Raw genomic sequence first — 21,518 nt, forward strand, 5'->3', positions numbered from 1 at the left:
ATCCCTTCGGTTCATCTCCATTCAACAAAAGTGAGGTCTATAATGTAGGGGAGATATTGATTATCCAATTAGCCATTATTACATATGCATTCGTGTCCACGCGTATATAGATATATCGATTTTATATGTATCTATGGGGAATCATATTCTTACCATTTGAAATAGCAAAAAGAATGAGTAGGTTTGGTCCCATGAGCACGATGATTACGATAAGTTAAAAGCATATGAACTTTATATATGGCTAGTGCATGGTGGCTCGCCATGAGTGGAAGAACTCGATTCCTTGCCCTCAAAAACCAAAAGCCTTAGCCTAAGGTTATATCATTTCGTTTTGTTCTTTTTTTCCTACACAATCCAAATGATAACTTTCAATTCTAAGATCTTGTCTGACGACGTGTTTCATGAAAATTAGTCAATTAGAGAAAAGTTATTCCCATAACTATGCACGGGGCATATTTACAATAAAATTATCCACGAAGACCTCAAGGTGACCAAGATTTTGTTCTCCTAATCATCCTTTAGAACTTGAGAGATGCTTGAAATATCCAACATGGCTTTTACCTTTAAAAAGACCTACACGATAAGATTTCAAGCCATCGACTACAATCTCACTTATTAGTGGCAAAAGGTGGAGAATATATCTTTTGTATTTTCATCGAGTGTAAGATTTGTCGTGAGGCATTTGTTCATCGAAAAGCAATAACACATGGAGATGCTTTTGTACTTGTATAAGAAGGTTCGTGTAAAGGACTAAAATTAAGAACACGCTTTGATTTGTTAGTAATGGAAAGTTAGGCGATCATGATCTATCTATGACATTTATAACTAATTTAACCGATACATTATTGAGATTCTTAGTGGAAGAGTGTCTACATGTCTTCTAGTGATTATGGCTTATTTAATATTCATATTAACTTAATGAGTGAACTAGTGGTGGGGTTGCATCTATTTGTAGTCCATTGAGATTGAATGTCATTTCTTCTTTTTTCCTTATAAAAAATGCATATAAAAAAATATGATTAACTATTAAATTTATCACAACTATTATCGCAATGAATCCTTGCACAATCATTCTTCAAGTGCCTCTCTTCGATTGATTTCCTAATCAACTGCGATCGTATCATGTCGACGGGATTTTAGATGGCCATGACTTCACTAAAGATGAGTGAGTCCGACACTGATCTACCTTTGTGTATGTATTGTAATTATCAAGGTAGAAAATGTCAGACAGAAAAATTGTGAATATCCATATCATGTCATTACAAAGACAATACAAAATATACTAGTGGAGCCGGATAGGTCATCCTGATTAATGGATTCAAAATATTAAATATATAAAAGATGATACAAAAGATTGTTTGTAACCAAATACCAAAACTAAAACTCTTACATGATTATGCATCCAACATCACTCATCACAATTTCAATAAACGAATCCAAAAGCATTCGTTCATTAAACGAATGCTTGTGTAACGACCTCTGAAAAGAAACAACAGCAAAAACAAACAATGGATCAATTGTGCTAGTAAATGTTATGTAGATTAATGATTGTAACACTATCATAATGAAAATTATCCATGTGAAACACCAATGTCCTTTCTAAGTTGCGAGCGAAAACAGGTAGCGATACATAGTACTGAGATTACACACATCCACATAAAGTTTAGCAAACGGAGTGGCCGTGAAACAAATACAAACAGAACCCATGAGTAAGCACCTAACGCAATTAATTGGTCAAAACAATGAGTCCACAGAACAGTTGCAGGAACTGGTCACTTCTTGAACATGTAGCCCAGAACTACTCCAAGCAAGGCAATAATGATCAAAAACATCAAGGAGAAGCCACCTTGCTGCTTGCTCACTTCTCGCCTCACAGATTCCTGCATAGATCCAACATAGGCAAAAGTTGACTTTGGAGTTTGTTTTGGAGAGTTTAAACTTGATTAGCTAACACAATTTAGTGAACTTATACATATATTCATGCGGCCACAAGTATTTTGCTGCCTGCTAAAATCCAACATCCAGAACTGATGACAAAGTCCTTACAAGAAAGAGGCTGTTTAAGTATAATATTAGCTTAGCATATGAAGTACACGCAGGAATACTGAGGAAATCAACAAATTTTTTTTTTTTAAAAAAAAACACAGAACATGACTCAAACAGTGTCCTTCCTTTCATGGCAGATGTGCCTTTTTTTATATATTCTTTAAAATATTAACAGCTGATCATGTTTCCCATTCCTAAAGTATGTTTCTCATTGTAGAAATGAAAAAGTAAACAAAATATTTTGCCCTAAAACAGAGTTGATTTCTTAACAATGACTGTCATCGTCTATTCTGAACATACTTATGGTACCCCATGCTTATGATCAATGAACAGGTGGCATTGGGCATAAAGGGAAGAAGGCTGAGATAAGATTCAAAAAAGTCTGTTGTTGAAATACTTCATCGCAACTGTAGGGCATTTTGTTTCTATATTCATACAAGAGCTGGAATACTGACAGATTCTGTTTACGCCACATGCTTATAATCAATGAACAGATGGCATTAGGGTAAAAAGGGACGAAAGCCAGATAACATTAAAAAAAGTCAGTTGTTGAAATACTTTAAAGCAACAGCAGGAAATTTGTTTCTATGTTCGTTCAAAAACTGGAATACTCTGACAGATTCTGTTTATTCCATCAGTTGATAGCAGCAGAGATTTTTTTAAAAATTTTTTTTTTAATCAGCATTCAATGCGGTTCAAGGAAAGCCAAGGTTAGATTAGCACCATAACAAATAAAAGTTCACATTATAAGCAAGCTCTGGATCTATAACTGAAAGTCTTAGTAGAAGAAAAACTCCAGGATGCCAATGGCTTTCAGAATAAACGAAATTAAGTGAGATAAATAAAAAAATAAACATTATTATACAACTCTATAGTGGTAAGCATTGCCACTTGGAACAAGCAATATGCATATGCAACAAATTACAACAGCAACAAAGTACATATGTGGAAAATCAGCACATGAAACCAGCAAATAAATAAGCACGAGAAATCTTGGGTTCCTAAAACTTGAATCACAAAAGATGAGACTATTTTAAGAAGATAAAGGGACCACAAACTACTACAGCAACTATTAACAAGCCTATTAAAGAATCCAAGCAGAAAAATCATTTTCTTGTAATTAAATATAAACAAAACGACAGGTTTTGAAGATTGATAAATTTGTAGAATGAGTACTTGAATTGGTATATAGCATGGTTTAAAATTTCGAACCATATCGGAGTTTCAATTTATAACCGGAACAATACAATTTCAATATTGTATCGTGCCGTCCTGATATGATTTCGGTATTTTTAAAAGTATAAAATATATTAATTTAAAATAATTTTTTAAACCTAAATATTAAAAAAATATAGAAAATTTAAAAAGGAAAAAATGTGGATTGCCCCACGAGCTGGCGGAGGCTGCAATGGCTCGCGGTGCCGGTGTTAGTATCGAAGCCGGGTGGCGAGCGGAATGACAAATTTCACCCGTTTATGATGCAAAATTTTATATGTTAGTATATAATAGATAGAATTGAACCATATAAATAAAAACATAGCAAGCTCAATCATATAAGATGTTCCATAACAATCTAGAAAATAATTACGAGGAATATTTATTGTATCGCTAAATCTAGAGAAAGGGAATAGAGAAAATTAGGCCGCGTTAAATGTGTATAAGTTAATGGTTAAAAGATTCTCATTGATCATAAAGCAAATGAGGAAAGATGGAAAATTTATTCTACAAATTATTAAATGATCATTCTTAAGAAAATAAGTTTTGAAAATGAAAATTCTGCAAGGGACAAAGGAAAAAAAAATGTACCAACTCAAGAGAATAATAGTGACATAATGTATTAGCCATATTAAGTTGAAACGTGATAAGAGATAAAGGGTTATCGAGAGAAGAATATGAGATGAAATAAAATTTTCTACAAAATTTGCTCTTACCTACTCAATCAAGAATATAAGATGAAAAGTTTTGTTAGTTTATCAATGATTATTGTGGTGAGTTTAGAACATGAATGTATATTTACTGTTATAATAACTTTGATAGTTAGATTCTTTCTAGCCCCTCCGCACCCATGCTAAATACTAGCAATATTACACTCAGACATTAACATTTCAAGTGGACACTTAATGTTCCTTTCCCTTCACATATTAAAAGTTATAGAAAAAATTGTATGAAAATTTGATCCGCACAAATGTATGGTATTCATATCTAAGTTCGAGTAACATAGTACACCAATGTGATAAAGGATATGTATGATAATGTAGTTTAGGTGCATTTGGTAAAATGGAATGAAATTGAAATGCGAATGAAATAGAATGTAGGAAAATGATACATTCCGTTGTTTGGCTTTTTCTTTTCCGACCATGTTATTTGAGATAAAAGAATTCATACTTTTATTGAAAAGTGAGACATATTTATATACAAAACTAGGATTCTATCTTAGAAACTATAATTAAGGTAATTGACAACTATATTAGCTAATACATACAAATATATACAGTTAATACTCCCCCTCAAGTTGGAGCAAAAATATTAATCATGCCTAACTTACAAAGATAATCAATCCGAACCTCATTTAAGACTTTTGTGAAAATGTCCCCTAGTTGTCCGACAGTCTTCACATATCCTATAGAAATTAAATTTTGTCGAATTTTCTCATGAATAAAATGATAATCAATTTCAATGTGCTTAGTTCGCTCATGAAATAGGATTCAATGCAATGTGAAGAGCGATTTGATTATCACAACACAGTTTTGCTAGTACTAAAATTTTAAATCCTACTTCAGCCAAGAGTTGATATATCCACATTATCTCACACGCAGACTATGCCCCCTATATTCTGACTCTGCACTAGATTGTGACAACGATTTGCTTTTTATTCTTCTATGAGACTAAATTTCCTCCAACAAAGATATAATAATCTGAAGTAGATCTTCTATCCATTTTGGAACCTGCTCAATCTACATCTGAAAAATATTCAATATGAGTGTGCCCATTATTTGCATATACGATACCCGGTCCGGGTGCTCCTTTCAAGTAACACAAAATTTACTTTAACGCTCCCTAATAAAAAATTGTTGATGACATAAACAACTAATTACATTAACCAAATATGCAATATCTGGATGAGGACATAAACTATTGATGACATAAACTACTGATTACACTAACCAAATATGCAATATTGGTAAGGTAATTCAACTTTTCAACTAACCTAATATGCACGTTCTGAGTCATTCGAGCACTACAAGACATTACCCCTAATTTTCCTGTCTCATTTAATACGTTGAGGACATATTTTCTCTGATATAGAAATATACCTTTTTTACTCCTTGTAACTTCAACACCCAAAAAATACTTTAGTACCCCAATCCTCCGTGTGAAACTGAATATGAATGAAAATTTTAAGAGATGAGATTCCTGTAGTATCACTTCTAGTAATAACAATATCATTCACATATACAACTAATAGAATGATATTAGCTCGTGACTACTTGTAGAGCACAGAATGGTCAGACTTGCTTTTCATCATATCAAAATTTTCAATAACCTGACAAAATTTTCCAAACCAAGCACGAGGACTCTGCTTCAAACCATACAAATGTCAATTTTACAATAGGAGAAAAAGTGTTAGAATAGTCCACACCATAGGTATGAGCATAGTCCTTAGTGACAAAATAAGCTTTCAATATGATAACTGACCTATCCAGATTGGCTTAAATTCTGAATACTCATTTGCATCCTATAGCTCATTTTCCTAAAGTAGATCGGCCAAGTCCCAAGTGTCATTGTCATATAAAGTATTCATCTCCTCTATCATTGCATCTTTTCAACCAGGATGAGATATGACCTCACGGATAGTTTTAAGAATAGAGATAGAGTCGAGTGAAGCAATAAAAGAATAAAAGGAAAACGAGAAGCCATTATAAGACAAAAGAAGTAGGGTAAGTAACGTTTACCTTTGCATAACGCAATAGGAAGATCATCGCTTGAGACTAGCTCTGATGACGAAGGAGTAGGTGCAGGACATGAATCAAGAGATTGACACCTGAAGTAGACTTGAATAATAGGAGGCTTGATAGGAATTGGTTTTGAGACAAAGGCAAGAATGTGATAGAATACACCAACAAATCATCCTCCATCTTTTGACGGGTCAGAATATGTGAGGACGAGAAATAAGGTATATCTTCCATGAAGGTAACATCAATTCAGACAAGATATTTGTTAATACTGGACAATAATATCTATAACCTTTTTGAAGACGAGAATAACCAAGGAAGATACACTTCAAAGACTTGGGATCTAATTTTGTGACATGCGGACGAACATCCTAAGGTTCAGGAAACGACTTATTGGGAAAAGGGATTTTGTAAGGGATCTCACCATGTAGAACAGAGGATGACATGTGGTTAATAAGAAAACGTGTAGAAACTGCATTAGCCCAAAAATATTTGGAAATATTCATTTGAAATAAAAGAGCCCGTGCAGTTTCAAAAAGATGAACTTCGTTTTAATCTCAACACAAAATAGAGAAAATAACTCAACGACTTTTCATCAAATATAATTAAGTAACACGAGAATAATCATCCACAAAAGTAATAAAATACCTAAATACAGTTTAGAGAAAATATGAGAAGGACCTCAAATATTAGAATGCACTAATTCAAAAGAAATAATAGTACATTTATTTACTTTAGGACTCGAACTAAGATGGTGATGTTTTGACACGACTCATAATTTAATGAAGACACCATACTATATTATGGATAAAGCTTCTTGAATAAAGAGAGAGATGGTTGACCCAACCAACAATAAGCTTCGAAAGGAGAAGTGACAGCAAAAAAAAAAAAAAAAAAAAAAAAATTGGGAACGATGTGTCAAAAATGTAGAGGCCTTCATTCTCATCCTTTACCAATAAGTTTTTTTTTCGCAATGATCAAGAAAAAATGAGATGCAATAGTTAAGTACGAGTTAGTTGACTGACGGAGAACAAATTAAAGGATAAATTAGGTAAATATATGACAAAAGACAGAGAAAGCAAAGAGGTAGGATTGATAGTACCAAACCCACAAACACACAATGGAGACCCATCAACTAAAGTAACGGTAGGAATGTTAGCTTTGGACTGCAAAGTTGAAAAGAGACCAGAATTACCTATCATATGGTCCATGGCACCGGAATCAATAACCTATTCAGAGAATGAAGAAAAAAAACGCGTTGTGCTTACCTGAATCGACAATAGCAGTGACAGAAGAAGATGAAGACTCGAGTGATTCCTGATATTGTGAGAACTTGGCAAATTCATTCGTAGAGATAAGGACCGATTTATCAGAGGCATCAATAATGAACACAATATGAGCCAACTGTTATTTGCTGATTTTTGTAGTGAAGTTTTCTACGCTCAAACTTTGTATGACCTAACTTACAAGACAATAAATTGCACACAATACCACCAAAATTTGGCGTTCAAGTTTTAAAGTCCTATGAGCCACCTCTTTTATTTCCATCGTGATTAGTTGATCTCCTAGGCACATAATTAATATTGTGACTTACCAAAGCACCACTAAGCAGAACAAGTGTAGTACTTTCTCTACGGAGAACACAACTAAATATTTCTAGTAAAGAGAAGACCTCAGAGTCAAAGAGAGCTTGTGACTTAGCAGACTCAGAGTCAAGAGATAGGCCAACGAGGAAGCTCATGATAGTCATCTACTCTCATTGGCGTTGTTGAACCTTCACTTTAGGGCTAAAGGTTAGCAACATATTATGCTCCTCTTATGTCTTCTTAAATGCCATAAAATAAATGATCTTGTTTTTCACACAGTAAAAGGCTTTGCATGCAAACTTCATACATGAAGGGGAGATTCCTTTTTCCATAGTACAAAAATTATAAATAATCCATCAATTCTTTAACAAATTCACATTGATTGATCAAATCAATTACCTTACCATCAATACAATTCCGAATCTGAAGGAACAAGCAAGCATCCTCTCTGAGTCATGTCTGCTTCGAATCATCTTTAGGAAGATCATCAGTAATCAAATGATCATCTTTATCAATACTTAAATAAAGATGAACATTCTTACTCCAATCCAAATAGTTCGAATCATTTAACTTATAGTCGGTGATTTTAGATATCATAGGCACCACATTCGTCACAATGGAAAACTTATCCTCAACTATAAGACTTTATACCAAAAGAAGTCAAATAAGAGAAGAATCTGAAGGAAGTTTCAAACCAACAAGACACAAACAAACCCACACACCGATGAGTGCAGGCACGCCCCTGCCTAAAGTTGCAAAACCCACAATTAGCGATTGACCAGGAAGGAGGAGGAAGATCAGCCAAGACATAATGGCTAATGGGCAGTGAGAATGAAGGTTACAACGGAGATGGAACCCTAATTTCAAATCTCTAACGCTCTGATACCACGTTATTTGACATAAAAAGAATTCATACCTTTATTGAAGGGTGAGGCATATTTATATACAAAATTAGGAATCTATCTTAGGAAAGAATCTATCATATGAAACTATAATTAAGGTAATTGACAACTAGCTAATTGATAGTGATATTAGCTAATATATACAGATACATACAGTAAATAGACCAATTTGTACCTTTGGTCTATCTAACTTTTTTTAATCTACCAGTCACTTTGACACACCCAATTTGTATTCACAACATTCGACTCTATCAGTTCACTGAGCTTGCGCAACTCATCATGGCCTCAATAGGCCCACCAACTCATTCCATCTGAACAATCCACCTGATTCACTCATTTTATTTTTCTCCATTTTAATTTTAAAATAATAACTTAATCAATACTACTACATTTAATAGAGGTGAATGAAATTTTCTGCCTCTTGATCTATGAAATAAATGAATAAATTACCCATTTCTTTAAAATGGATGATTTCACCTCAAACTGTCCGTCCAAATATTATAATGGAATCATAAAGGGAATGAGAATTCCCATACAATTTGATTTCATCCTTACCATGATAATCTTAGAACTACTACGCGTAACAGCGTAACATTTGAAGCATCACAAACAATGGTCCTTATCATTTTATAATACCAGATGAAATTATAGGTCATATTAATGACAGATTTCCTTAATGCATGTTGTTGCAGAAGGTAGTAATGTAAATAGATTAAACTCGAAATATGAATTGTGGAGAAAACCATTAGAAACTAAAGATTTAAGCAAAAGTATAACAGACATGAAAATTTTAGTTTCACCACTAAAACAATGGAGGAATGGTTAAGATCAATGAATATGAAATTCCAACACTAACTGGGTTTATCATTTTTGCAAAGAGTAAATCCATGTAGCTGATCCTAAAGAGTTGAGATTAATGGCTAGATGATTAAAGTGCATAGCACCTTGCAACGGTTTGTCATATGATAATATGTCAGCATGAGAAAGAATCTCAGAACATGGTTAACCATGCAGAGACTTACCAATTCCTGTTGAAGTTTCTTGTTTTGTTCAATAGCAGAAATCTTCTCCTCTGTCAACTTTGTAAGTAGAGCAATATTCTGGATGAAATAAATCAGCAAAATATAAATGCAAAAACGAGAAGCACTTACAATATCACATTAGGAATTGTGAACTGAAAAGCCAAAAAAGTGTTAACGAGGAGATGAAAATTATGCACTCATATGTATAATCTCAACACAACACTAGATACTTTAATGCAATATGTTTAAAAACCAAAAGAAAGCGAAAAACTGGAGACACAATGAGCATTTTCTATACACTCAAGTTGTAATATCTCACAACCTGGATATTTATATATTCAAAATATAAATTAAATTGTTAGGGTAGTGAACTTGCTCATGTGGTAGAGCAGCCTATTGCAACTAATGATCAATCAAGTCCACAAAATTTATCTACCCAGTTTTAAAGAAAATGTCTTTTTGAGTTAGTCTAGTATATAGTGAATGAACATTAATCATCTAATTGAGTTGAAAATGTTGCAAACCAAATTAAAATAATGAACTCTTTACCTAGGAGTCACTGAGGTAAAATTATCAATAAATTAACTTGACCAAGTAAATCAAACATCAAATTTCAATATAATATAATCATTCAAGGATATGATATATGAAGAAAAGTTTTGGAAGATGCACATATGGTTTGAAATCTCGTAAGGCGGCAAAGTCAAAATATTTTGTTTCGATAAATTATCAAACCTTGACATCACTCACATGCAATGCCACTCTATCATGTTGATAAATATTTTGTCATGACAACACTCAACACCGCCTAACATGCTATAACATAGGTCAAAATTAACTGTGATAATATATTTCGTAGCTCGTGTTCATATAAAATACTATTAAAACTATACCATTTTAGATGGAATACAAAGCCTAAACTATAGTTGTTTTGTTTTCTTCTTTTGTCTTTCATCTCATTCCTCCTTCCATCTCTAATTCGCCACTGATACTATCTGAATATTGGCATAATATCAAACCAATATGATTCCAATCAAAGACAAAAATTCCAACATGGCTCGAAATTTTGAACCATGGATACACATAGGAAAAATAGTACACAGGGTGATGATAACAAGCAACTTAGCATCTGCCACTAGAAGTAAAGCAAGATTTCCTTGTACTTGTAAGGGAAAGAAAACCCCATATCTTATCAGAAGAGGATAAAGAGAATGAATCGTATTTGGAATCAAACCAGATTATATTCTAAACAAGTTGTAAGTATAAAGTGTCTTTTTCCAACTCATAAAAATTGGTCTAACTCTCGTAAAATAAATGAATTTTCTTAGTATATGGAGGTTAAGACAAATTTCTAAAATTGGTTTGTAAATGAATTTCTAATAAACTTAATTTACGAAAGTTCAAATGAATTCCAAAATTGGTTTGGAAACGAATTCTTATTATCTTAGTAGGTTCAGGAATTCTAACCCTCCTAATATAATTAAGACCAAGTCAATGCATCACTTCTCGCTTTCTTCAATGGTGATGTGGAGCCAGTGTTGTTGGTCATGCTAGAGAAGCACATAACAAATAACAAGTACACTTGCACAGACTTTGGTTCCACCATGCCTTCTCCTAATGATCATTGCAGCATAAAACAATTATACACAAGACAATCCAAATGGAAGAACTCAACCACTAGGCGATCGCGTGATTGTATTATCATGGTTGTTTGTAATGAACAATGCAGCCATAATCTTTAAGTCAAATTGTTTATATATGGGCAATCCTCAAAAATAAGAGGCAGGTTCACTGGCCATTGCAGGGCATGTAAGGATACAAATTCTCTGGCTTGAACAAGGGGGAACCTACTGCTGTATGGTAATGCAAACCGCAGCCAATCAATTATGCACTGATTTCTATACCACTGACAAAATTGAAGTTTCAATATCCATTAAAAAAACTCTACAAGAAAATCCAAGTGCCATCCATCAAAGAACTGAAATTTCCTAAGTGAGACAAGGAGATGCCCTTCTATATTGATGTGAAAGCTGTAATAGCTAGTTCTAATGTTAATTTCCATTGTTGTGGGATCAAAATTAAACAAACTCTTCATCAGCTAATCAATTTGTGGAGAGCTAGTTGTAATGGCTTTGTTGAATCAATGAGACAATTGCTTAGATTGAATGTACATCTTTAATGTTTCTCTGCTTTAGCATTTATCTATGCAAGGTAGAGAGAAATATTTTGGAGATATAAGTTGCAGAAGGATCCATGGAACTCAGGAAGTAAGAAAAAAGGTTAATAAATGTGTGGTTATCAAACATCTGTAGAGGCAAATAAGGCAGCAAAGGGGAAGTTATTGCAGGGATGCTCCATTGTAGCAAAAGGTGATTACGCTCACCCAGGCGCCCCTCACAACCCGTCCCCAAGTTATGTGAAGGAAGGTAAATCATAGGTCAGCTCATAGCCGAGAGAGAGGTTTTTGCATGGATGCTCCATGAACATGTGCAAGGTGTTCATCACCATTCCTGATGTGTGAAGGCACTAAAAACACTGCTATTAGGACAGCGCAAAAATGTCAGAAAACCTGTTTGAAAAAAACCAACGTATGAGAGATTTGTATCTGGTGTGCTTTATATTATGTGGATTACTTGGATTCTTTCCATGTAAGAGATTTTTACATGGAGTTATCTATGGTTAAGCTTAACTAATATGTTACGTTGTGAAAATCTTTTATGCGGATTCATAAGTTGATCAATTTTTGAAATATTACATGCAAAATGAAAACTTATTCATTGTGTTGTGTTATAAACTTAATGATGTTATGCATAATTAACATAATTCACTTCATTTTTTAAAATATGAATGGTATATGTATTTCATAGTTTAAAATCTCGAGCCATTTCGTCCAATACACACGAAACACCTCGTTCTGCCAGTGGACCGGCATCGGCACAAGCACACCTATGGTGTCGGGCGCCGCAATGCGTCCGAACGAGCTGCACAAGCCTGGCAATGCATTCGAATGGGTCGCGCGACCCCGAAGACATGTTCGGACTCATTGCATGGGCCCACGGTCGCTGGCGGCGTGAGGGGTAAGGTTTTTAACTTAAGTTGAATTAAATAACTCAGACTAATAATTTTAATTAACTCCTAATTATATTGGGATAATTTAAATAAAACTCAATTAAAACCTAATAAAATTATCTCATTAATTTAATATATATTAAAAAATATTTTTATTTTTAAATATTTAGATTAAATTTTTATTTTTAGTTTATATATTTTATATTTAAAAAATATCGAAACTATATCAATGTGGCACAATACAATGCCGAAACTGTATTGTTCTGATGCGGGATCAAAACCTCAGCACGACTTGAGATTTTAAATCATGATGTATTTTCCAAGTAGACCTCCGTAAATATGTTTTTGAAAACATTTGTTTATATCAACTTAACAGAGGAGAATGTTCTCATTCCTCGACCACTATGCTAAATGCAATTTCATTGGAAAGCAAGAGGCAATACTGAATTAACCTAATGATAGAGAAAAGCCTGTCATATCATTGAGAATAAACTAGGAAGCGGCATCATATCGTAACTAAAGCCATGTATTATCAAATTCAGGCCAACACTATCGAGTTGCAGTTACTCTTGCTCAGTTGATTTTTTTATTAAATTAAAGGTTCTTATAAAAATCCAAAGACAAGAAGTGTCACGGCTTATAGCTCTTTACTTAGTACGCAACAATAAACTTACAGTCTAAATTTTTAAAGGGAGGACTAGGGGGGCCTAATAGCACATATCAATCTAAGGTTGGGGGAATTAAGCAAACTAATGGCATTGTAAGCATGAAAATCAACCCACGGAGACAAGGAATGCAGTTGGACAAAGTTAGCTATAATAACAATGTCAAATCCATCATCATAAGCAATGTTCCATGGAGACTTGGGTTATCATGGTTGTACTAAAGAACATTGAAAATCCTCTGAATTTCAGGAGGAGAGCTATGGATCTAGAGGGGTAAGTTGCATGAGGATGCTTTGAACTTGGTCTGTAGAGGGGATATGAGCTACTACTTGCCAAGGATGGGCAAACGGTTTAATAAAATAGGCTTGAACAACAAGCCAACTGTGGTGTCAGTGTAGGCCACCTCAATCCGAAAAATTCCAACAAAGATGACAAAGTTATCCTAGATGAGTAGCTTGACAAAGACAATATGAGTTCCTTTGCAGCAACTCCTGTGGCACTTAAGTTTTGTCACAACAGAATATGTGAGCATGGGCTATCAATCTGTAGACCTTGCAACATTAGAACTTGGTGGTTGTTCCAATGGTATTTTTCTCTTAATTTTGAAGAACAGCATAATATAAATGCATATTGGTCGACCTCATACGTAATAACTACCTCAAAATAGGGACAAGTTGGAACAAGGAAACTCTCTTTGATTTTTCAACGATCTACCCTTGCAACAAACTGAAGGACTTGGGAGAGGCATAAGAACTATGTAGGGAAAATCAAGAAAAAAAATATACTCAAAATTAAAATTGAATTTTTGGAGTAAAATCCAACTACATTTAATATAGGCATATTGAATGTGGGGCTCAATGAAAATAATTTAACAATGGGAAATTTACGCAATGATTTTGCAATCTCCCTGTCCTTCCAACATAACTTACAGGGCAAAACAAAGATATTTAGATGACAAATGGCCCCATCAATTTCATTTGAAACACTTGTTCCTTTCTTTCTTCAATTGGATGCATTATATGAAATAGTTTACCTCTTATAACTGCACATTAAATGACAAACATTAATACGGTGCCTACACCCACTGCAAGCTTACCTAGACTAGTACCTAATTACAACTCCATTTGCTCAGAAACACAAAATTATCATATGTAATCAGCAGTAAACAGATCTGTTTCCCTGCATATAACATCCACTAAGGCGCTTATTTTAAACACTCAAATGATCCTGTCACTCCCATCCAAGCTGTGAGTTGGTTTTTATACTATGTTAAAGTCCAAACAGAAGCTAGATCTAAATGAAAAATAGTTGGCATCTTCAGTGAGGGCCTTTCACTCAAACATTCAAAGGACCACAGCACCATCCCATGTGAGACTATGGGAGTGGAACACCCTCAAGAACTTATGTAAGTCGGACTCGAATAAAGTTGATCAAACAAGAATGTAGATCTACATGTCCAACACCCCTGCTTCTAAAAACATCTAGGTGTGCTCAATTAGGGCGCCAGGTGTCAACTCAGATTGTCAATGTAGGTGGTTGATACCAGAACAGAGGGGGATATGAAGAATTCAAGTATTAGAGCTAAAAGAACTGACATATACCAAGGTGTGGTTGAAAGAATTCTAATACAACCAAAAATAATTAACCACTTAGGTGGAGAACCTCTGCAAACTTTTAAACTCAAAACCATGCACTGTCCCATGTAGGAGAATGTATCCAAGAACATCCCACATGTTGTGAGTGGTTCCCAAGGAGTCACACATGGGACTGAGTAAAGGAGTCTTTAGGTGTTTAAGTGGAGGGTTCCTCACTGAAGTGGCAAGCTGTTTTGGAAAAGATAGGGACACTCCCAGGCCTTCTTACTGTATTGCAACAGGCTCACTACACCATATTCATCAAAATGGACAACACATATCCGAATCAGCTGAATTGGATCAGGATTAGCCTTCCCAATTTTGTCCAAAAAACGGACATCAATCAGAAAATCACACACTTGTTAGATTTGGCCATAATCAATAGAGATATAAATAAATCACGAAGCAGAAGTAGAAACCGGTTAAGGATTTTCCACCTCGATCCAAAATTGATTATTCTTTTAAGAATCATAATTGTCTAGCCTATCCAGAAAAACTTCCAGTTTAACCTTACAGATAGAAGAAACAAAGTGGAAAGATATGAAGAATATGAGCAGGATGCCCAGAGATCGGGCATATGGTAACAAACTAATTGCTTATTTTTCCATTTTCATATTAGAGATAATAAATCTAATACATCTAATATTAAGGTTTTTAAGATTGAGTAGTCCTGATACCAATGCTGATTTTCGAACTATGCACAACTTTGGCTTGAGAGGACATGTTGAGGGTTCTCCACATTGGTGTGTTGAGTCCAGGCTCATATTTCCACATAAGAGAGTTGTGGTCCTTCAATGTTTATGTGGGCAATAATCACTATGTAGTTAGCTAATTTGGTTAATTCAAAGTACTCTCAAGCCTTTAATGGGATCAAAGTGATCCCACCCATTTCGGCAAGAGGTGGCTTGCTGCATGTTTATAGTCACACATGGCCACATGGGAGAATGCCAGGTTCATTTTAGGTGTTTAAGTGAGAAAGGGCTCAAGATAAGCAGTTCGTTATTTTAAATTTTACTGTACCACTTTGAACCTTTAATAAGTAATCATAATATCATCACACATCCAAAGATTCATAGATGTTTTAGTAATATCAGAGAAGAGAAATATAAGCATAGTTAAGTATAACAAACCACAAAGTTCAACTATGAATGCCATGCACTATTACCTTTGTTTCACCTTGAGGAGTTTACTAATTACAGTGAACAAGTATTTCAACCTGGTACTTAAAAGTGGATCATGTGTATATATTGTGCACAGGGGAAAAAAGGCTATAGAAACCAGGAATACTCAACTTGCATTTTTAGGTGAAAACATAAGATTAGAGAAGATAGTTGACAAGGAAAACTTAACCAACCACAGTTGCGAGATTTGTAGGCATGGTTTAAAATAAAACAGCCAATAGAAAGCTCAAAAATTGTCTTTTAAGATGAACAGCCTGCTGCGGATTTATGAATTTTCTTGATGAAAGATATACAAAATTCTGAAAACAGAACAAATTAACTTACCTCAGATGGTTTTTCTTGTTGAATACCTTCAGCATATGCTCTTGTTGCCTGTGATATAATCAAATTAATATCACAACGTAGGCAAATATATCATATATATGTGAACAAATAAATAATAATAGGATAAATACTCACAGCTAGTAGTTCCGAGGCATTCAGATTTCCATTGTCTGACAGGGATGGCCTAGGGGATGAGCCCTCCTCAGACCCCTCAGGCACTGGCGAGGGTGGTTGTGGTGGTGGAACATATAAAACTCGCAATTTAACCTCATCTACAGCATTTGCTGACTCCTTTCCAAACTAAACAAAGATTGAACATGATTAGCAGCGGTCAATTTATAATAATACTCATGGCAGCACAACAAATCTCAGAAGAATATTACCATTTCAGTGGTGACATCTTTTGCAGAAGCACCTTGATCAACAATCACACTCTGAACAAGAAATTTGTCCTTACATTGCATGTCAGGAGGAGCTTCACGTTGAGCTTGCATTGTAACTGAAGCAAGGCATTACCCTTTCTAGATTAAAAATGCACCATTTTTTGTTTCTAACAATGGAAATTTAGGGGCCAAGACAAGAACAGCAAACCAATGACATCACACGTAGATCGGGGCAGAACGACCCCCGAATTCGGCCTGACACAGTACTTCTTTGGGCTTGTCGTCTTGACCTATTATGGAGGCCAAAATAAAAAATTCCAATTTTACTCAATGGAATGCACGAAACGCTTAAAGATTGCAACTTTCTAGGGCTTAAAAAAGAGGGGCATAAAACGTAAAAGAAGCTAAGACGCAACCTTAAACGCGACATAATTGTCCGACTTGTTCGTTAGCTGCAGAGAGCACGAGATCTGCTTCTTCAACTCGACTGCCGCGACAAAAATCAAACCAAAACTCAACGAACAGAACAGGAACCATTGGACTGAAAGAATCTCCCAACGATACGACGCGGACAAAAAAGACAAAGGGCGAGGGTATCGGACTTACAAGGAAACTTGAGCTCCAAGGGATCGATTTCCAGCAACTCTCCGGAACTCATCTTCAATTCGCCTTTAAATCTCCGTCAGGAACCACTGCAGCGATCGAGAGGAGGGGGAAAGCAAACAGAGAATCGATGGTGGAAATCTTGTTTGCAAACAGAGAATCGAGGAATCGAAAGAAACGGAGAGGAGGGAAGAAAGGGAAGTGGAAATCTTGTGTCCTCGTGGATGTCGAGCTACCGATGACGACGACGGGTGGGCGATCGTGGTAATGGGGAAGGTGGGCTGCCCTTTTATTCCTCTTTTTTATTATTATTATTATTACCAATTCATTTTTCGTCCCAAACAGACTCAAGATTAGTAATCTAATGGCAAAATTACATTACCCCCTCCATAATTTATGATAATTCGATTTAGAAAGTATCGTAAGTAGAAGATCGCTGGCGATGGAGCATCCCGCCGACAAATTAGGTCGACAAAATCAATTAGTACTACAAAATTATAGATTTGCATTCCAGTTAAATGGATACATGTAGGACTGAGCATCCCGCCGACAAATGGTTCATTTTGTTTTATTTTATTTATTCAGTTTAACTAAATAATAATTTTTAAAATCAAAATTAAAAAAACCGTCCAATTTTTAAGTTATTTAACCGAATTTTTACTCTATATACATCTACCTTTTGAGTATCATTTTTATCCTTAACTATGACTGATACACTTCTAAATATAAGAAGAAACAAAGGAGACTCAAAAGTCTTATACATTCAATAGATTAACTTGTCATATTTATAGTTGATCCATCTTTAAAGGTCTGTGATAACCATCTTTATAGTTGATTAGATGCGTCTAATCCATTGAGCCTGGCATTTCTGTGCCTTGGCCAAATAAATTTCTCAGAAAAAAATCACATCTAGAAAATATTTAACGAAACCACTTAAGATTAGCAATAAAGAGTGTCATAACAAGTATGAATTCTGACTGATTGGCCAGGACCAAGCAGCAATGCTTTACAAGTTTCAATTTCTGAATCAAGTTTAAAAAGATCAAGGCCATTCAAACACGTTCGATCAGAGAGAGCAACTTGTATGACTGTGCACTGATACTTGGCGACGGATGAACCTTGATGCACCACATTCACTAAAAGCAGTATATTATACTCTTCTTATTTGAAAGTCCTGCGGTGAAACAAATGCTGGTTGTTATATGCCATAGCTAAATGTTGGTTGTCATGTAGAACAGTTGATCAAGTAATTTAAACGACTATCGATTCAGACCGTCCCAATTATATTATCTGCACCAAACCACTGAAGAAAAACAGCCACTATGTACCCAACAAGATGTAATTAGTAGGTAATTCAATAGGAATCCCGTGTAAACATGCGTATATACAAATATATGGCACTGCTAGAAAAGATACTATGAACCGAAGGAAAATATGGGCGAATGCTCCAGCCTTTGCAAACCAGATAACAAAAGACTACAACTCTAAAGAGGCTACTAAGAAAACAACTGCTATATCCTTCCCTTGACATCTGCTTTGACTAACCATGCATAAGATCTATAGCAGATTGTCTCGACTCAATAATTTTCCCCTTGTCAGCATATTTAGAGAGAAAACAACTAGCTGTGAATTCCAAAGAAGAAAATTTAAACTTTAAGAAATCAATTTCTTAAATTTTCTCCAAGCATAGCCAAGGGGGCTGTAATTCCCTCGTGCATATGTATTCAGTTTACTATCCTGCTTGGTAAATAACTCTTCAAAGCTGATAATGAACTTGGACAAAAGCAAAAGCACATACAACTAATAGTTACATAAGTTATTACAATATAAGTTGTTGTCATATGCAGCTGTTATTATGGTCGTTGCTTATTGTTTTAGTTGTTCTACTAGAAAAGAATTATTAATACTAATAACTATTTATACCATTCAAACTATATTAATGTAAGTACCAATATACTTATTAAGCTAATATCATTTTGTTGTTTTCTACAATAATTAAATTTTCCATTTTTAATTTTCTTCCTATTGATTCAAATCCTACCAATCTAATACAACCAATATCTAAGTTTTTGAATAGCCCATACCAATCCAGGTACTGCATTGACAGACACCTAAAAAACTACAAAAATACATATCTAAAATATCCTCATCACTATCAAAAACCCAACATACGTTGCATCTCATAAAATGTTAAACTCCATCTATCATTTTCTTCCATCTTTTTAAAATATACTGTTAGATATTCTGGAGGCAGTATAAGCATTGACCTAGTTTTAACACACAATACTTCTGCATTGTTAGTTAGATGTTTGAAAATGGCATGGATTTTTTTTCCCAACCATCGACTTCCTATATTTTCCACCATGTCTAAAGCACATTGCAGAAAACTTCTTTAGCCTTTAAATGTCAAAAATCCTTTTACAAATGTTCCATTAGACCAATGGGCAATGGAACTGCACAAAGACTCCAGAATAACAAGAGGATCTACTACGGGACCTCATTGTTTAAACAACTATTCAAAACTAAGCTCATCTTCAGTAGATTAGGAAGAGGATGCACTCCACATTGGATTTCCTTTTAGATGTTAATAAGTTTCTAAATATCCACAAGCATTAGCAAAAGAAAATGGCAATAAACTTGTAAGAGAAAATTAGTGAGGTATGAAATCTCTAATACCAAACCACTACTTGAAAACAATTTGGTATGGGCAATTCGTAAGTCTTGTTTAAAGGAACAATCTTTAACCCATGTCTTACCTTGAAAACCCTCGGTTCCTTGCACCTGAATGAAGCGCGCGCTCCCTCTCCTTCTCTTTATTTTCCCGCGTCATACGTTCCTCCCGCAACTCTTCTATAGTCTTTTTCCCGGAATTCTTCTTCGCTGATCCACTTGGAACTGAGGAAATCCCATTTTTCTCATCTGCATCCTTCGACATGGTGGAAGGTGCTGACAGATACCACGGTGCTTTTACCCCCTTTCCAACCAATCCATACCCTAACTTATACTTTTCGTCCTCCGGAGCCACTGGAGCTGACCTTTCCTCTCTCTTCTGCCTTTTAAAACTCTTGGTACCACTATCCTCAGCCTCACTTTTCTTGGATCTCTTGCCGAAGTGAGTGGCCTCCTCTCCCCGGGCACCTCCGAGAGCGGAGAAATCAGAAAGACCTTCGAAAAGGTTGAAGTGATGAGAATCGTCAACCGGGGTAGGTTGCTGGTGGTGAATTCCACGGGCAACCCTCAGACGATCGAGACGAAACTCGGCATCCCGGCGGCGGGATTGCTCGCGCTGGAGCTGCTCCTCGCGGGCGGCGGCCTCCTCGTCCTTCCGGACCTTCTCGCGGTTATCGTAGTTGTAGACGTTCCACCGCTTCTGCGGAAGGATGTTGAGCCCTCCGTGCCCTCCCATGGATCGCCCGAAAGAAGGTTAGGGTTTGCGAGAGCGAGGATCGCTGAAAAACAAGGGTTTGCCCTGCGAAAATTAGGAAAGATTAGGAAGGAAAAACAAAAAAAAAAAAATTCTCCCTCGTTCCTCGCCGATCGTAGACGGAACAAACCGACCTCTAGGTTGCCGCAGGGTGCTCGCAGATCCTCGCGGTGAAATCGCAAAGAGGATCAGCATCGATCGGTTACGTCATTCGAACAGTTTTATTTTGGCCCTTAAACTTTGTTATTTTTTAAAAGATTATTTAAAAATTTTATTTAACATTAAATACCTATTTTACCTTTTTTTTTTTTTTTTTAATTATCAATTAAATCATTTAAAATATTCAAATGAGTTTCTTTATTACTATATCTAAAATTTAAGATGAATGATCCATTTTATTAAATTTATATAATCATTTTTCATCTCTTTCTTCTATTTTTTATTATTATATTTATGAAATGAGTGAAAGAAGAAAGATTGAGTGGAAAAAGAGAGATTAAAAAGAAATATTATTTTATTTTTAGAGTAGAAATTTCATTCCCTAAATTTAGAGAATTACTATTCATCAAATCCAAATTTAAGAAATGGATAGAGTAATTGATGCAGAGGATTTTTAATTAACCTATCCAAAATTTAGGGGTAAAATTTTTTAATAGGGTAACTGATATGGATGCTCTTAATTGTTAATAAATTCAGATATTTTGACAATAACATAGTAAAGATAGT

At 35.0% G+C, this 21,518-nt stretch overlaps 2 protein-coding genes across 6 annotated transcripts; both read right to left on the reverse strand.

The window, feature by feature from the left end:
* Window positions 1-1,498: 1,498 nt before the first annotated feature.
* LOC122014902 (vesicle-associated protein 1-2-like) lies at window positions 1,499-17,678 on the reverse strand. 4 transcript variants are annotated; one of them, XM_042571407.1, is made up of 9 exons: window positions 17,372-17,678; window positions 17,182-17,252; window positions 16,974-17,055; window positions 16,766-16,881; window positions 16,518-16,682; window positions 16,383-16,430; window positions 9,510-9,587; window positions 1,973-2,041; window positions 1,499-1,880 (listed from the first exon to the last, which is right to left on the reverse strand). In XM_042571407.1, the coding sequence occupies exons 1-8, from the start codon at window positions 17,421-17,423 to the stop codon at window positions 1,979-1,981; spliced, it is 675 nt and encodes a 224-aa protein (XP_042427341.1). In that variant the 5' UTR covers window positions 17,424-17,678; the 3' UTR covers window positions 1,499-1,880; window positions 1,973-1,978. The 4 variants fall into 4 exon arrangements, with proteins under 4 accessions (XP_042427341.1, XP_042427340.1, XP_042427342.1 ...); XM_042571406.1 differs by having other exon boundaries at window positions 1,973-2,056; XM_042571408.1 differs by lacking the exon at window positions 1,973-2,041 and adding an exon at window positions 5,361-5,425.
* Window positions 17,679-18,285: 607 nt separating this feature from the next.
* LOC122016839 (leukocyte receptor cluster member 1 homolog) lies at window positions 18,286-21,022 on the reverse strand. Of its 2 annotated transcripts, XM_042574263.1 has the most exons (3): window positions 20,927-21,022; window positions 20,125-20,837; window positions 18,286-18,542 (listed from the first exon to the last, which is right to left on the reverse strand). In XM_042574263.1, exons 2-3 carry the CDS (start codon window positions 20,772-20,774, stop codon window positions 18,530-18,532), a joined length of 663 nt encoding a protein of 220 aa, XP_042430197.1. In that variant the 5' UTR covers window positions 20,775-20,837; window positions 20,927-21,022; the 3' UTR covers window positions 18,286-18,529. The 2 variants fall into 2 exon arrangements, with proteins under 2 accessions (XP_042430197.1, XP_042430196.1); XM_042574262.1 differs by lacking the exon at window positions 20,927-21,022 and having other exon boundaries at window positions 20,125-20,920.
* Window positions 21,023-21,518: the final 496 nt, after the last annotated feature.

The sequence above is a fragment of the Zingiber officinale genome, chromosome 8B (assembly GCF_018446385.1).
Source record: "Zingiber officinale cultivar Zhangliang chromosome 8B, Zo_v1.1, whole genome shotgun sequence".
Lineage (NCBI taxonomy): Eukaryota > Viridiplantae > Streptophyta > Magnoliopsida > Zingiberales > Zingiberaceae > Zingiber > Zingiber officinale.

Coding starts and splice junctions, on each gene's coding strand:
- LOC122014902 (XM_042571405.1), bottom strand. CDS start 17,423: ATGAGTTCCGGAGAGTTGCTGGAAATCGATCCCTTGGAGCTCAAGTTT. Junction 17,253..17,371: donor CTTGGAGCTCAAGTTTCCTT/GTAAGTCCGATA, acceptor TTGTCGCGGCAG/TCGAGTTGAAGAAGCAGATC. Junction 1,881..9,509: donor AGAAACTTCAACAGGAATTG/GTAAGTCTCTGC, acceptor GGATCTATGCAG/GAATCTGTGAGGCGAGAAGT.
- LOC122016839 (XM_042574263.1), bottom strand. CDS start 20,774: ATGGGAGGGCACGGAGGGCTCAACATCCTTCCGCAGAAGCGGTGGAAC.